General features: G+C 57.0%; 1 protein-coding gene across 3 annotated transcripts in view; it reads left to right on the top strand.

Moving 5' to 3' along the window:
* Positions 1-14,968, top strand: part of AGAP3 (ArfGAP with GTPase domain, ankyrin repeat and PH domain 3) — a gene marked incomplete at both ends in the record, with an annotated part of 118,125 nt that overhangs the window by 35,189 nt on the left and 67,968 nt on the right. For all 3 annotated transcript variants that reach the window (XM_083878824.1, XM_083878826.1, XM_083878825.1), the window contains one exon: positions 9,928-9,986. In XM_083878824.1, the coding sequence (XP_083734950.1) occupies positions 9,928-9,986 (59 nt within the window). The remainder of the gene's footprint in view (positions 1-9,927; positions 9,987-14,968) is intronic.

Below are 14,968 nucleotides of genomic sequence, written 5' to 3'. Positions count from 1 at the left end.
ACCCCCTTTTTGTGAGCAGCTCTCTGGTGCCAGGCCTTGTCTGGGGGATGCTCAGCCCTGACCACCCCTGCCAAGGTCACTTGAGTGGAGACCCCGTGTTTGGGAGCACAGGGACCCTCACTGGGTGTGGGGCAGCCTGCAGAGAGCAGGTGTGGCATTAGAGTGGTGGGACAGGGGGACAGGACCCCCGTGGGGCTGGGCATTCCCCATACCCTCACTGGTTTGGGGCAGCCTGCAGAGAGCAGGTGTGGCATTAGAGTGGTGGGACAGGGGGACAGGACCCCCATGGGGCCGGGCATTCCACGGGCACTGGCAGCTGCAGCAGCTCTTGGGTGTTCCACTCTTTGATGTTGGTGGGGAGTTCTCTGGCTCCAGGGCTTTGTGGGGGCTCAGCTGGGGCTGTGCTGGTTGTGCCTCTGCTGTGCCACTTGCAGGCCCTGTGGAGGGAGCTGCAGGCGAGCCCCGTGGCCTGGCAGGGCCGGGAGGCCACAGCAGCATCCACATCTTTTTAAGGCATGGAACGCATGGAGCTGGGGGCTGGGCCAGGCTCCCGGGAGGCCTCGCTGGGTTCCGTGCCTCTGCTCTGGATCTGGATGTTGTGGAGGCAGTTCCCTGCTCGGCTCATGTGCCAGAGGGATGTCTTAGGGCTGGCAGGCTCTGCAGGGAGCCCACATGCTCCTGGTTGCTCCCGAGGCAGTGGCTGTCCAGGGCAGCATCATGCCTGGACATTCCCCAGCAGTGCTGGGCCACAGAGATCAGCACAGGAGCAGCTCTGCAGCCGCTCAGGGGGCTCCATCCTCTATCCCCCTCTGTCCTCAGGCTCGCTGTGCTGCAGGAGAAGGTTCTGGAGGCTCTGATGGATGCAGGGCTGCCCGTGCACCACGAGGCAAAGGCCGGGATGATGCTGCTGTGCTCCGGGGGTTCCGGTGCTGGCAGGGCAGGCAGGGCTGTGTGCTGCTGCCGGCTGGGTGGCGGGAGGTTCCCAGGAGAGGGGAGGCTGTGCTCATGGCTGGGGAATGTGGGTGTATGCTCAGGGAGGGCCGGGCCCTGCCCCTGCAGCGGGGGGCCTGTTCCTGCTTGCCGCTTCCACTGGGAGCCGCGCCAGCAGCAGCATTCCCAGAGGAGCAGCCCAGGCTGAGCACTCTTGCCTCTCACCTGCCTCCTCCATCAGACAGGTAGGAGCTCCCTTTGCATCCGTCTTTGGGAGATCCTGCTGAGGTTTCTATGGGGAGTGGTGTTGGGCCGGTTGGGGTCCCCGCAGAGTGACCAGCCAGCTCATGCAGGATCACTTCTTGTTGCAGGGATTAGTGTTTGCCACCGTGGCTTGTGCTGGAGGCAGAGGCTCAGGTATTGACCTCTCCAGGCTGCCACCAGCACTGTGGCTCCTGGCAGGAGCCCCTGGCGCTGCAGAGCTCACACTGGGTTTGGTCACGCTGAGAACACCGTTCATTACCTGCCTGGTACCTGCACAGTCTCTGTTCTCACCCAACCCTGTGCCCTCCTGGGGATGGTGAGGTGTGAAAAGGCAGTGGTAAAGTCTGTGCAGCAAAGCAGCTGCTGCTTGTCCTCTCCTGTGCCCCCTCTCCCCCTCTGTCTGTGTCTCTCTGCTCAGAATGTTGGTCCATGGCTTCCTCAGGTGGGAGCTGTGGGTCTCTGAGCCAGGGCTGGGGGGGCACAGCCTTAGTGCTGCTGCACTGGGGCTGCTCAGGAGGTCTCTGCCCCATTCCTGTTCCAGTCTTGCAGGCCGATGATGTTCCAAACACCCGCTTGACAACCACAGACTTTGATGCTCTGTGTGGGCGCTGCCCACCTTGCCCTGGGAAAGCTGCTGGTGCAGCCCCAACTTGCCCTCCTGGGGGGTGCAGCTGCAGCTGTGGTTATCAGCCCTTGGAAAGGCTGGATTGTAGGAGTCCCGGCAGAGAGCCAAGCCAGGGCTCTTTCTGTTTCCAGAACCTGGAGTGGTTTGTTTACAGCACGCTGTGATACCCACCCAGCTCCACGCGCTGCATCCAGACGTACCCACAAAAGCCAGGGGGATGCTCCAAGTGCTGCTCCCAGCCCTGGAGGGGTTCGGCTGGGGTTGAGCACACAGAGAGGTGATGGGGGATTTCAGGGTTTGTTGCCCGAAAAAGATGTAAAGAGCTGATCCTTGTGTAATGGGCAAGGGAGGGCAACAGTCCTTGGGACCAGAGAGCAAAGTCAACACAGAGTCCAGCCAGCTTGGACTGACCCAGGTGATCATGGTCAGTGGTTCAGTGCGTTTCCAGGTATCCAGGTGTTGGCTGGTGCCATTCCAGAGAGGCTCTCTAATGGGTATAGTCTTGGGAAGACTGGACTGTTTTGGGATTGGAGTGGTCCCTGTGCATGAAGGGACTGTGTGATGAGGGCAGCATCTCTGATGGTTCAGGAAGGATTCCTCATCTGAGGGAAGAGCATGCAGCTGTGTCAGGGAGGTTTAGGTTGGATTTCAGGAAAGAATTCTTCCCCCAGAGGGTGACTGGGCACTGAACAGACTCCTGGTGCATGGTCATCATTGCCACAAGGCTGCCAGAGCTCAGGGAGCATTTGGACAGCACAGGGTGGGATTGTTGGAGTGTCTGTGCAGGGACAGGTGTGAGACTTAATAAACCTTGTGGATCTCTTCCAGCTCAGGATATTCCATGATTCTGTGATCACAGAGAGCCGTGTCCCCTCTCCCAGGGAGATGCCCTGCTTTTCGAGGTTCTTTAAGGTACCTCCCTTTAGTCTCCTGATGTGCAGGGGCATCCCCTCAGGCGTGATGAGGGAAGGCATCTGAGAGAAGACAGGGCCTGTTTTCTCAGGGATTGGGTGAAGTTTGCATAGTGAGTTGGGTAGGTAATGATAAATATCACCTCATGTTGGTACTTGCCTTGGTTGAGCTGGGAGTGTTGGTGAGAGGCAGAGGTGTCATGGTGGGGTTAGAGATGCCTCAGGTGCTGCAGCCACTCTGCTGTCCACACATGGGAAAAGGCTGAGAGTTCTGGAGGGTGTCAGGGAGGGAGCTGCTGGGACAATACCCTGGAGAGCTCGGTTCTTAGGACAGAGGGTGTGTGGTGGGTGCAGAGGTGTCTGACTGCAGTCAAGGGCAGCCTTAGGGAGAGGGATCCCTGTGCCTTCAGTGTTCACCTGCCAACACTGTGGGGTTGCACAGCTGGAGCCGAGGTCAGGCACACTGGGGACAGATTTTTGCTGGTGAGACAGATCCCCATGGAGTGCTGTGATGGGAGGTTGAGTTACCTGTTTTTCCGTGTCACTCTCTGCTGGGTTTTCCCTTCCAGCAGACCCTGTCCCACCACCACAGCAAGGTTTGGTCTGGGTCTTTGAGTGTTTGGATGGGGCTGGAGAGCAGCAGGTGCCAAGAGCTTGAAAGGCCTGGATCTTCCAGAGTCTGCACTGACCTCAGAGCACAGTGTCACCAGCTGCTGCCACCTGTGGCATCATGATGAAACAAGGGTGGCAATTCCTAAGTGTGCACTTTCCCGGAGAGACACAGCATTGTCTCCTTTTGTTGCTGCAGAGTGTTTAAAGCTCTGCTGAGACAATCCTTGCCAAGGCAGCATCCTGCAGTGGGTTCCTGTGCTGGCTCAGTGCTGACTAGAACTCTGCCTATGCCTGTGCTGGTCCTTGACGTGGAGAAATCCCTCTCCTGCCAACATTGCCAGAGTAGAGGCTTTATCAGCCTGGCTTGGGAGGAGTGGCTGTGCCCAGGAAGGGTGGCTGTGCCCAGGCACGCTGCCTCTGCCTCCCTTTGATCTCTGTGTGGTCAGCTGGGTCCCTTTGTGTGGCCGCAGTGGTGGCCACAAGTGGCCTTGGTTTGTGTGGCCCCTGCTGTGTTTGCGCAGCCTCTGACCTGGTTTCAAGGCTGGGTTTAGTGTCCAGGGTTGCAGTGTCCAAGGGAGTTCCACCATAATGAGTTGGTTAATTATTAGTTGCTGTGTGGGGAGGCCAGATGTGTCTGGCACTGGCGCTTCTGGAGAACAAGGCAGCTGAACCTGCTGTGCATCATCCCGTGGAGGGAGCAGTTGGGGTGATGTTGTGGTTTGAAAGCAAAACGAATGAGAGGCTCCAAGTCAGAGATATAATTTAATAAGAAGAAAGGTAAAAAGGTAAAAATAAAATAAAATAAAATAAATGCAATAACACAAAGGATCACTGACAGAGTCAGAACACATCCTGAGCAGGGTGGGGGGAGCAGTCCAGGTGAGGGGCTCTTCCTGAAGCAGTGATCCCACAGAAAGGTCTGGGAGCTCTGCTCCTCTGGGAATCCAGTGGCTCAGGGCTGCTTGTCCTGTCCCAAATCCCAGATTCTCTCCAGGTGGGAATGCTTGGCTCCTCCCCCTGGGCAGAGCATCTCACAATAGCGTGAGGAGGGTGAAGTGGCTCCTTGATGGCCCATTAAAAAGAGAGAGCTCCTGGAGGGAGTTACCAGTGACTCATGGGGCATTAGCAGAAGACACCCCCAAAGGCGTTAATGGGCCATGAGCAGAAGACACCCCAAAGGCCATTAGCAGAAGAGGCAGGGGCTTGGGAAAACACTGCCCCACCTGGTTTCAACAGTTCATGAAGATGGTGATAGAATAAATACTTTGTGTACATCCTACACTGCAACCCAGGACAGGTGAGGAGCTGAATTTGGCCAGCCAGCCCCTTTCTCCTCCCAGCCTCTCTGCAGCCTGTTGGTGCAGGGAGCTGTGGGGCTGTGGCTGAACCCCCCTCCAAGCTGTTCTCAGGGCACAGTGCCTGTGCTCTGTGATGGAGGGTGCTGATCCTGCCTCCTCTGTCCCACAGCTGGGGTCTGGTCTGTACATCCTGGAGGTGTCCAGGATGACCACCTGACCAAGGGACACCATTTACAGAGTGCCTTCTTTATGTCCCTGTCTCCTCTTCTGCATGGCAGGGGCTCTGCCCACCCCACCTCCCAAATTCCCACCTTCTGCAGTAGAGCTGCCTGTGCCAGAAAACCTCTGTCAGGAGAAGCTTCTGGCGAGTAACAGAATTGTCCTGAATCTCCTTTTCCCAGGCCAGTCTGGGACTGATCTCCTCTTGTGTGGTTGTGTTGTGGAGCCAGGAATGCTGTTTGGCTGTGCTGAAGCTCTTGGTGTGACAGAGGTCCCCTGAGCCCACTGCTTTGGCTTTGGGGGGTCAGGTACACCTGGGGAAGGTGTTGAACTGCATCACAGACAGCCTGGTCCTCTCTGTGTGATTAGATAACAAAGAGAAGATACAGGAAGAGTGACCAGGTATATTTTCACCTGGAATTGCAGGTGATGCAGGCAGTCCAGCAGTGAAGCTATCCTGTCAATTGTGACTCCCTGGTGCCACCTGACCCCCAGTGCTCAGTGGGAGATCAGTCCCTGGGGGTGTCTCCTGCTGAACGAGCTGGCACCAGGGCCCAGGTGCTGCAGGGAAGGTGCTCTGCTCCCCTGCCTGTCTGGATTTTGGGTGGTGCCTCAGCCCTGTTCAGGCTGCCAGTGGCTCGCTGTGTCCTTCCACATGGTTACAGCTTCACCCAGGAGATGTTTGGGATCTTGTCCCATTCCAGGGGGGAGAAGGGCTGAGGGCTGGGCACCCCTGGCCCCCTCCAGCTCAGCGTGGTGGGTGGGGAGGGTCTGGAGGCCCGGAGGGAAATGGGGAAGGTCTGGCAGCCACAGAGGGAATGGTGCTGTACGAGGGAGACCTAAATCAGTCTGCTGCTGTGGATTTGGACCTTTCCTGCTGCTCTGCTGTGCAACAGCTGCAGCAACACACAGGGTGTATAATGTCACACCGATGGGATTCGTAGCCATGGGTGCAGGGACTTGCCACATTCTGCATTTTGACAACCAAGGATGGACACTTGTATGGACAGAGGTGACACTGGAGTCATGTCACTGGTTTGGTTTGTGGTTGTTTTGGGTCGAGAAGCTGCTCATGAGCTGCCCTTTGGCAGCTCCGTGGGTGTGATCTGGGCCTGCCTGCACACACTGCTGCAGGAGCTGATGGTGGAGGAGGGAAGCAAGTGCAAGAAATGGGCAAAGAGGAGGCTCCACCCTGGGGGTGTCTGGGACCTGGTGACAGAGTTGTCCCTCTGAGTGTGGTGCAGGCTGCAGGACAACAGGGCCTGGGTGTGAGCATGGTGCAGGCTGCAGGACACAGGTGATGTCAGAGATGTCTTCAGGTCTGTGGATGGCTCATCTGCACAGGTGTGGGTCCCCCAGCTGTCGGGGTGGTGTGCGTGTCGTGTGTGTCCCTTGTGTGCTGAGAGAAGGGTGATTGGCATGTCCTGGGGGTGTAAAAGGAACCAGGGGACACTGACAGTGACAGACTGTAAGTCATGCAGTTGTGGCACTGACCCCAGCCTGACACCTGGAAGTGGGTTGTGCTCCAAACCCTCAGGCCTTCCCTGACTGGCTGATAGTCACAGAATCACAGAATCACTGAGGCTGGAAAAGGCCTCTCAGACCATCCAGTGCCACCATTCCCCCAGCAGTGCCACGGCCACCCCCAACCCATGTCCCCAGGTGCCACATCCTTGTGCCTTTTAAATCCCTCCAGGCGTGGTGACCCCACCACTGCCCTGGGCCAGGACTGGACAGCTGATTCAGGGAAGAAATATTCTCAAGATCAAACCTAAACCTCCCCTGACAACTTGAGGGCATTTCCTCTTGTCCTGTCAAGTCTTGGTGGCCTAGAATACATTGTCCAGGTGGTAGGAGGAATCTTCCCCACATGCCCAGGGTGCAGGCAGAGGACACAAGGGGACACAAGCCTGCTCCAGAGTGGGGACATGCACGGCCTCTTTGCCTGCCAGGCACTGCCCTCTTCATCCTTAATCGATCTCTGCAAGAGGAAACTGCCTCCCACTCAGCTAATGAGGCAGGAGAGAGGCTGGAGGTGAAAGTGCTGCTCCAGACAGGTGGGATGTCCCCTGAACAAGGGGTGTGTCTGTTCACCAGGGTGTTACTCAATCAAAGTGTTGGTGTGTACAGGTCTGGCTCAGGGTGTCAGGGGCACACAGGGGTCTTTGCTCCTGACATCTGTGGCCGTGGCTCCAGAAGGGGGCTCAGAGGGACCACGACTCTCCAAGATCTGCATCTCAGTAACTCCCAGGCAATTGTGAAGGAAGGGAGACTCCAGCTCACTGTGCAAAGTGGTGCTCTCATCCTGGCATGGTGCTGAGTGGAGACAGTGTGTGTGCAGGGCGGTGTGCTGGGCTGTGCTGGGACCCCTGGGCTGTGCCGGGACCCCTGGGCTGTGCAGAGACCCCTCGGCTGCTCTGGGACCCCTGGGCTGCTCTGAGACCTCTGGACTGTGCCAGGACCCCTGGGCTGCTCTGGGACCCCTGGGGCTGCTGTGAGACCCCTGGGCTGTGCAGGGACCCCTGGGCTGTGCCAGGACCCCTGGGCTGCTCTGGGACCCCTGGGCTGTGCCGGGACCCCTGGGCTGTCAGTGCCACGTGTGCTGGTTGGGTCCCCAGGACCAGTGGGTGGCCTGGCTGACACTGAGGCCTGGCAGATGCTGGAGCAGCTGGGCAGATGTGCAGGTGTGCCTGGTGCTCAGATAAGGTGTGCTATTGGGAGTGAGGAGTGGGGTGTGCTGTGTGGCTGAGTACAGTCCTGTTGGCCTTGTGCTGTCAGGGTTTATTTGTGTTAAGGTTTACTCAGGGCCCTTCTCAGCAAGTCAAAAATCAACGTGTTGCAAACTCTTGATCCTGGTTTAAAAACCAAACAAGGGTCTGTTGGGACAGTTGGTGCAGCAGGCAGCTGGCAGTGGTTGGGGCAGCTTGTCCTGGTCATCCTTGAGCAGATCCAGAGAGAGCCCAGCCAACCCTCTCCAGAGCTCTCCCTGCCTCTCCTCCTTCCCAAGGCTGATCTCTGACTGTGTGTGTGCCTTGTGCTTCACTTCAGACCCGCCAAAAACCTGCTGTGTGTAGTGAAACAGCACGAGTGCCTGCTGCCATCAGGAAATGCTGGGGACAGAGAAGGCCTGGATGGTGCTTTATCTGTCACATCACCTGCCAAAGAAGCTGAGCGGGGCAGAAGTCCCAAGTGGAGGTGACAGCTATTTTTAGACCCAGTGATGCAGTTGGAAATACAGGTGTGCTGTTGTCTTTTGGAAAGGGCTCAAAAATGTATCATTTTCCCTCCTGACTGATGAATTGTTTTAATAAAAACATCACCTCTGCCTAAAAAAGGAAAGGGCAGGTGAAAGACGCCGCAGAGAAACGATTCCTCGGGATGGCTATAAATAACCTGGTGTTCCTGCAGCAGACTTGGGGACTCTTTGTCTGTAACTCCTGGAAAAGGAGTGTTCCTAAGTCAGCCATGGAAGGTAGAGTACAGGTAGGAGCACCACGTTTGCACCTTTCTTGTACGTGATGGATGAATGTCGTGGCCTGTGGGTGCTGGTGGCTGCACAAAACGAGGACAGGGACACAGTGCTGGGTCATGGTTTGTTGTCTCGTGCTCTCTGAGCAGCTTTGCCATCCCTCTGGCAGTGGGAGTGGGCTCTTCCCATGGCTTTGGGCTGCCCAGTGAGGTGAGAGAGGTAAGAGGGGCTTTAGCCTGGAGGCAGAGGAAGAGCTGGTGCTGTTGTGTGTCCAGTTTCCCCTAAGGAGTTTCCAGGGCTGGGACGTGGGTTGGGGTGAGGGCAGGTGCTTGTGGAGCCCTGCAGGGCTGAGGAGCCAGTGCTGCCCCCAACACAAGGTGGATGCTGTGAGGGCTGGAGCCCCTCTGCTCTAGAGCCAGGCTGGGAGAGCTGGGGGTGCTCACGTGGAGAGGAGAAGCTCCAGGGAGAGCTCAGAGCCCCTGCCAGGCCCCAAAGGGGCTCCAGGAGAGCTGGAGAGGGGCTGGGGACAAGGGATGGAGGGACAGGACACAGGGAATGGCTCCCACTGCCAGAGGGCAGGGCTGGATGGGAGGTTGGGCAGGAATTGTTTCTGTGAGGATGGTTTGGTGACTGCTGGAGCAGGCACTAGGAATTGTGGCTTTGGGGTTGGGGCTGCTGGGGGAGGTCTGGAGCCACCCTTCCTGTGCCCTGGGGTGACACTGGAGCAGTGGCAGTGCCCAGGTCACCGTGTTTGATTGTGGCCTGCTTTTGGGCCTGGTGGGTTTGCTGCTTCTCTTCTGAGCCCATCTGAGATTCCCATTCCTGTGAGTCTGTGGCCACAGATTTGGCAGGTTTATTACAGGCTCCTGAAGATGCAGAGCTCCCACAGGTTTCTGGTCTCCAAAAATCCTTCCTGTTTGTATGTGACAAACATGCAGGAGGTGCTGCTCCTGTGGGTCCTGCCCTGGAGCTGGAGTTGGATGGAGAGTCTGACCCTCACCAAGGGGAGTGAGGAGCTAAAATTTGTCAGGAGGGGCTGCTTCTGGTACTCAAGGTGCCCTCCAGGCTCCTGCTCCTCCTCCAGATGCTCTGTGGCAGGGTGGGGGTGTTTCCTCAAGCCATGCTGGAATTGCCACAGCCTCTGTGAGCCTATTGCAGCCTGCTGCCAAGTCCATAATCTGCAACAATTAATTGTGTTTGTGTTCAGTCGGGAACGTGGCTGATATCCCGCCGGCAGCTCCCCCGCTGCAGCTGCAGCCTGCTGAGGGTGCTGGCAAGTGCCCTCAGCTCTGGGCTCTTGTGCAGTGGTGCCCTCCAAAAGGGTGTCTGCTCCCCAGTGCTTCCCTTGTCCTCTGTGCCTCGGGGCACGGGATGCTGAAGGGGTTTTTGTGCTCCTACAGGGCTGAAGGGAGGTTCCAGCCAGTGGCCTCTTTGCTGCCACACTGCTCCTCCCCTTTTGGGGCTCTGGATGGGTGTTGGGTCCACATGCAGCTCTGTGTCTTTGGGGTAGAAGGGCAGGAAGAATTGTACATCTACCTGGAGGGAGAGTGTAGCAGGATCCTTGAGGGTAACCTGATGATTTCTTCCCTCTCTCTGCAGATTCATTTGTGAACAGCCAGGAGTGGACCCTGAGTCGCTCAGTGCCTGAGCTGAAGGTGGTGAGTACTTGTGGCTTGTGCCTGGGATACCCCTCGTTCCCCAAATCCTCAAGGAAATCCTGCATTTTCCTGTGGCCAAGTGGAAACACAGAGGCTTCAGCCTCAGAAGGGAGAGGGGAGCTGAGGCTGCTGCTGTGCCAGGGAAGGACTGGGGTTTCTCAGCAGCTCACACACTGAGGGGTGAGCCAGAGGTTGTTGATCTGGGAGAGCACTTGGATGTGAAGGTGAGAAGGCACCATTTGAGCCTCTCAGGCTCCTTGCTGGCCCTGGCAGAGCTGTGATGCCTGTCTGGGTGCTGCTGCTCAGGCTGGTGCAGCAGAAGCAGGTGCAGATCCCAGGTGGTGGTTCAGGTACAGGTGATCAGCCCCAGAGCAGCCCTCCTGGCACGGGAGGTGTCACTGCTCCTTCAGAGCCTCACTGGTCTCAGCTCTGCCCTGGCACTCCTCCTGCCTCTGTCCCTGCCCTGCAGGGCTGCTGGAGGATGTCACTCAGCTCTGTCCTGCCCAGCTGAGGGGATGAGGCTCCCCAGGTGTGTCTGCCCAGGGCGGGTCATTGTGAGGCTTCACCACCTCCCTGTGGGGAGTTGTCTCTGTGCTCAGGGGGCTGCCCTGACCCTCCTGCCCCTGGCACAGCCCCTCCAAATGGGACAGGGTCAGTGTTGTGGGCTCTGGGGTGGCCAGGAGGTGGTGTGAGGCTGGGCGAGGTACTGCAGGTGCTTCAGTGATCGATTCCTCCTTCTGCTCTTCCTGTGCTCTCTGTGCCAGCCCTCAGCTCTCCTTACAGGCTCCTGGCGTCTGCCCTTCAGTTCTTTGTCCCTTCAGCTTTTGCAAGATTAACTTTCTTCAATATTAGTCCAAGAAACAAAAGAACAAAATTCTTCTTGCAAAATATTCCAGCACCATCCTTCCACTTCAAGTGTCTCTTACCTGCAGTTAAATGAGAATCAAACCAAACTTTGAATATTCATTTGTTAGTTTACCTGTGAAATGCATTTTTAAAAACATTCTCACAGCTGTTAGGCTCTTCCTGCCTGATGTTGAGGCTCTGCAAGGCTGCCAGCTCAGCCATCCTAAAGCTTTTAGTTCTTCCTCAAGTAGCACAGCCCTTTCCTCAGGTTTTGCATGACCTCTGGGGATCTGTGCTGCTCTGGGATTTGATTTAGCCAAAGCAGCTCTTCTAAAAGCCTGGAGGGCTTTTGGAGTGCTAGTTTAGAGTGACAGAATCATTTGGCTTGGAAAAGCCTTTGGGGGTCACTGAGTCCAGCTGCTTCCCCAGCCCTGCCAAGGCCATCACTGACCGTGTCCCCAGGTGCCACATCCACAGGGTTTTAAATTCCCACAGGGATGGGGACTCCACCCCTGCCATGGGCAGCCTGTGCCAGGCCTGGACAGCCCTTTCCAGGGAGGGATTTTCCCAATACCCAATCTGAACCTCCCCTGGCCCAGCCTGAGGCCGTTCCCTCTCCTCCTGTCCCTGTTCCCTGGGAGCAGAGCCCGACCTCCCCAGCTGTCCCCTCCTGGCAGGGACTTGTGCAGAGCCACAAGGTCCCCCCTGAGCCTCCTTTTCTCCAGGCTCAGCCCCTTCCCAGCTCCCTCAGCCCCTCCTGGGGCTCCAGACCCTTCCCCAGCTCCCTCAGCCCCTCCCGGGGCTCCAGACCCTTCCCCAGCCCTCCTGGGGCTCCAGACCCTTCCCCAGCTCCCTCAGCCCCTCCTGGGGCTCCAGACCCTTCCTCAGCTCCCTCAGCCTCTCCTGGGGCTCCAGACCCTTCCCCAGCTCCCTCAGCCCCTCCTGGGGCTCCAGACCCTTCCCCAGCTGCCTCAGCCTCTCCTGGGGCTCCAGACCCTTCCCCAGCTCTGTTCCCTTCCCTGGACATGCTCCGGCCCCTCAATGTTTTTCTTGTCGTGAGGAGCCCAGAGCTGACCCCAGCAAGAAATGTTGCCAAGCCTCACTTCCTTCCCATTTTCAAGCAACTTCATGTCCTCTGTCTCCTCTGTCTCTCCTGCAAGAGTTGAGGGTCTCACTCCTCTCCCTGCTTGTATTCCAAAGCATCCAGGGTCTTTTCTCCAAGCCCTTTGAATAATTTAGTGTATTTAAGATACATTCAGCAGTTTTCCCTCCCTCAGTTTGTCCCCAAAAGCTCCCTCCCAGTGCTGCAGGCCAGGAGGAAGCTGTGACTGAGCAGTTCTTGCAGAGGGGCACTGATGGTGCCTCCTGGCAGGACCTGTCCCCTGGATGTGGCACTGGGCAGTGCCAACACAGTGCTGACTGTGTTCCCTAATTCCCCCAAAAATCGTGGAGCAGAGGCTCCCACAGTGCTTACACACCTTGTCTGGCTCCAGTTTGCTCCCTCTCAGGGGCCGTGTTCCTCAGGATTCTCAGCTCTGTGGCTGCTGCCTTGAGGCTCCAGCTGAGTTCAAGGACACAGCAGAGCAGCAAGATTTTGGTGAGATGCAGGTCAGGGTTTGCACTATGTGCAAACAAAGTGTAACTGTAACCTCTGTCCGGGTTTTAGAGCTAAATGCCATTGGAGTGTTTATCTTTGGCGTGGTGTGGCACCCTTGGTGCTGGGAGCTGCTCTGTTGGCAGAGGAGCCACGGCCAGCCTGGCACTGCACTGAACCCCTGAGCTGCCTGCCCAGAGCTGGACTCTCCAGAGTTTCTTCTGTGAGCCTTCTTTAGTGCTCCCACCTGGAGTATCAGGAATGGTGTGGCCAGCAGGAGCAGGGAGGTCATTCTTCCCCTGGACTCGGCACTGGTCAGGCCACACCTTGAGTGCTGTGTCCAGTTCTGTTCCCTCAGTTTGGGATGGACATTGAGTGCTGTGTCCAGTTCTGTCCCCTCAGTTCAGGATGGACATTGAGTGCTGTGTCCAGCTCTGGCCCCTCAGTTCAGGATGGACATTGAGTGCTGTGTCCAGCTCTGGCCCCTCAGTTCAGGATGGACATTGAGTGCTGTGTCCAGCTCTGTTCCCTCAGTTCAGGAAGGACATTAAGACACTTGAACGTGTCCAGAGGAGGCAACAAAGCTGGTGAAGGGATTGGAAAACAAGCCAGATGAAGAACGACTGAGGGAGCTGGGGTTGTTTATCCTGGAGAAAAGGAGACTCAGAGGTGACCTGATCACTCTCTACAACTCCCTGAAGGGGGTTGTGGACAGCTGGGGGTTGGTCTCTTTGTCCAGGCAGCAACTGACAGAACAGGACACAGTCTTAAGCTTCGTCAGGGGAAATAGAGGTTGGATATTTAGAAGAAATTTTTCACAGAAAGAGTGATTAAATATTGGAATAGTCTGCCCAGGGAGGTGGTGGAGTCACCATCCCTGGATGTGTTTAAAAGGAAACTGGATGTGGCACTCGATGCCATGACCTGGTGAGGTGTTAAGGCTGGGTTGGACTCGATGATCTTGAAGGTCTCTTCCAACCTGCACATTCTGTGATTCTGTGATTCTGTGAGTGCTGTGTCCATGTCAGGGCCCCCAACAAAACATAGACATGGACCTGGAGTGAGAACAGAGGAGGCCGTGGAGATGCTCTGAGAGCTGAAACCCCTCTGGAGCCTCTGGGTGTTCAGCCTGGAGACATTAGAGCCCATTCAGTGCCTGAAGAGGCTCCAGGAAAGCTGGAGAGGGACCTGGAAGAAGAGCCTAGAGTGACAGGACAAAGGGGAATGGCTTCCCATGGGCAGAGGACAGTGTTAGATGTTATGTTAGTGTTAGATGGAATGTTGGGAAAGAATTCTTCCCTGTGACAGCAGTGAGGACCTGGCAATGGTTGCCCAGAGAAGCTGCCCCTGGATCCCTGGAAGCGTCCAAGGCCAGGCTGGATGGGGCTTGGAGCAACCTGGGATAGTGGAAGGTGTCCCTGTCCTTGGCAGGGAGTGGAACTGGATGAGCTTGAGGTTGCCTTCCAACACAAGCCATTCTGGTATTCCACGATTTTGTGATTATCCTGGTTAGACTGCAGCGGCAGGGGGGGCTCAGGCAGGGGATGGGCTGTTCCCATCGTGGCTCCAGAGACCCACGTGCAGGGCCAGGCAGGGTTACAGGACCAGGCAGGGTTGTAGGGCCATGCAGGGTTGTAGGGCCATGCAGGGTTATAGGACCAGGCTGGGCTGCAGGACCAGGCAGGGCTGCAGGACCAGGCAGGGCTGCAGGACCAGGCAGGGCTGCAGGACCAGGCAGGGCTGTAGGACCAGGCAGGGCTGCAGGGCCAGGCAGGGTTACAGGACCAGGCAGGGCTGCAGGACCAGGCAGGGCTGCAGGACCAGGCAGGGTTAGAGCCCAGCCCGTGGTCTCTGTGTTGTCACTGTGCAGATGCACTGTCAGGGTCTGTATTTGCTCTGAGGAGTGACAGATGTGGCAGTGGTGAGAGTGGCCCAGGTGTGCCTGTGGGAGCCCATGGATCAGGCCTTCCCAGTCCTGCCAATGCAGGCTCCACTGGCACAGGAGGAGCTGGCAGACAGGGTGCTGTCCTGTGCTCTGTGCTCTGTGCTGCAGGATGCTGGCAGCCACAGGGCTGGTGCCTCTCTCACAGGAACCATGTGCATGGCCCAGGGCAGGACTCCTGGCAGCACCCAGAGCAGCGGGAGCATTTGGGTGCCTGGCTGAGAGCTGGAGAACCTGCCTGGTGGTGACTCACCTGCCTGGCTCATCCCTGTGCCTGGAAAAGTTTGGCTGTAAACTTTAAACTTCCATGGCAGCAGAGGCAGCTTTAGTGTTCGTAGCTGCTCCTCACCCCACGTCTTCCGGCACTGCTGTGGCCGTGTGAGTGCAGCTGTGCAGAATCACAGAACCACTAAGGCTGGAAAAGCCCTCTGAGATCATGAAGTCCAACCATCAACAGCACCACCACGGTGTTCACCACTAAACTCTATCCTCAAGTGCCACATCCACATTTTTGAGCACTTCCAGGGATAGTGACTTGGTTCACCTTCAGCTGAAGCTGATCCCTTCCCTTTTTGTGGAAAAGGGATACCTGAGACCCAA

The sequence above is a fragment of the Zosterops lateralis genome, assembly GCF_965231275.1.
Source record: "Zosterops lateralis genome assembly, chromosome: 1".
In the NCBI taxonomy this organism is placed as follows: Eukaryota; Metazoa; Chordata; class Aves; order Passeriformes; family Zosteropidae; genus Zosterops; species Zosterops lateralis.
The sequence above is the reverse complement of the archived record's forward strand: the minus strand, read 5'-3'. Positions and strand labels throughout refer to the sequence as shown.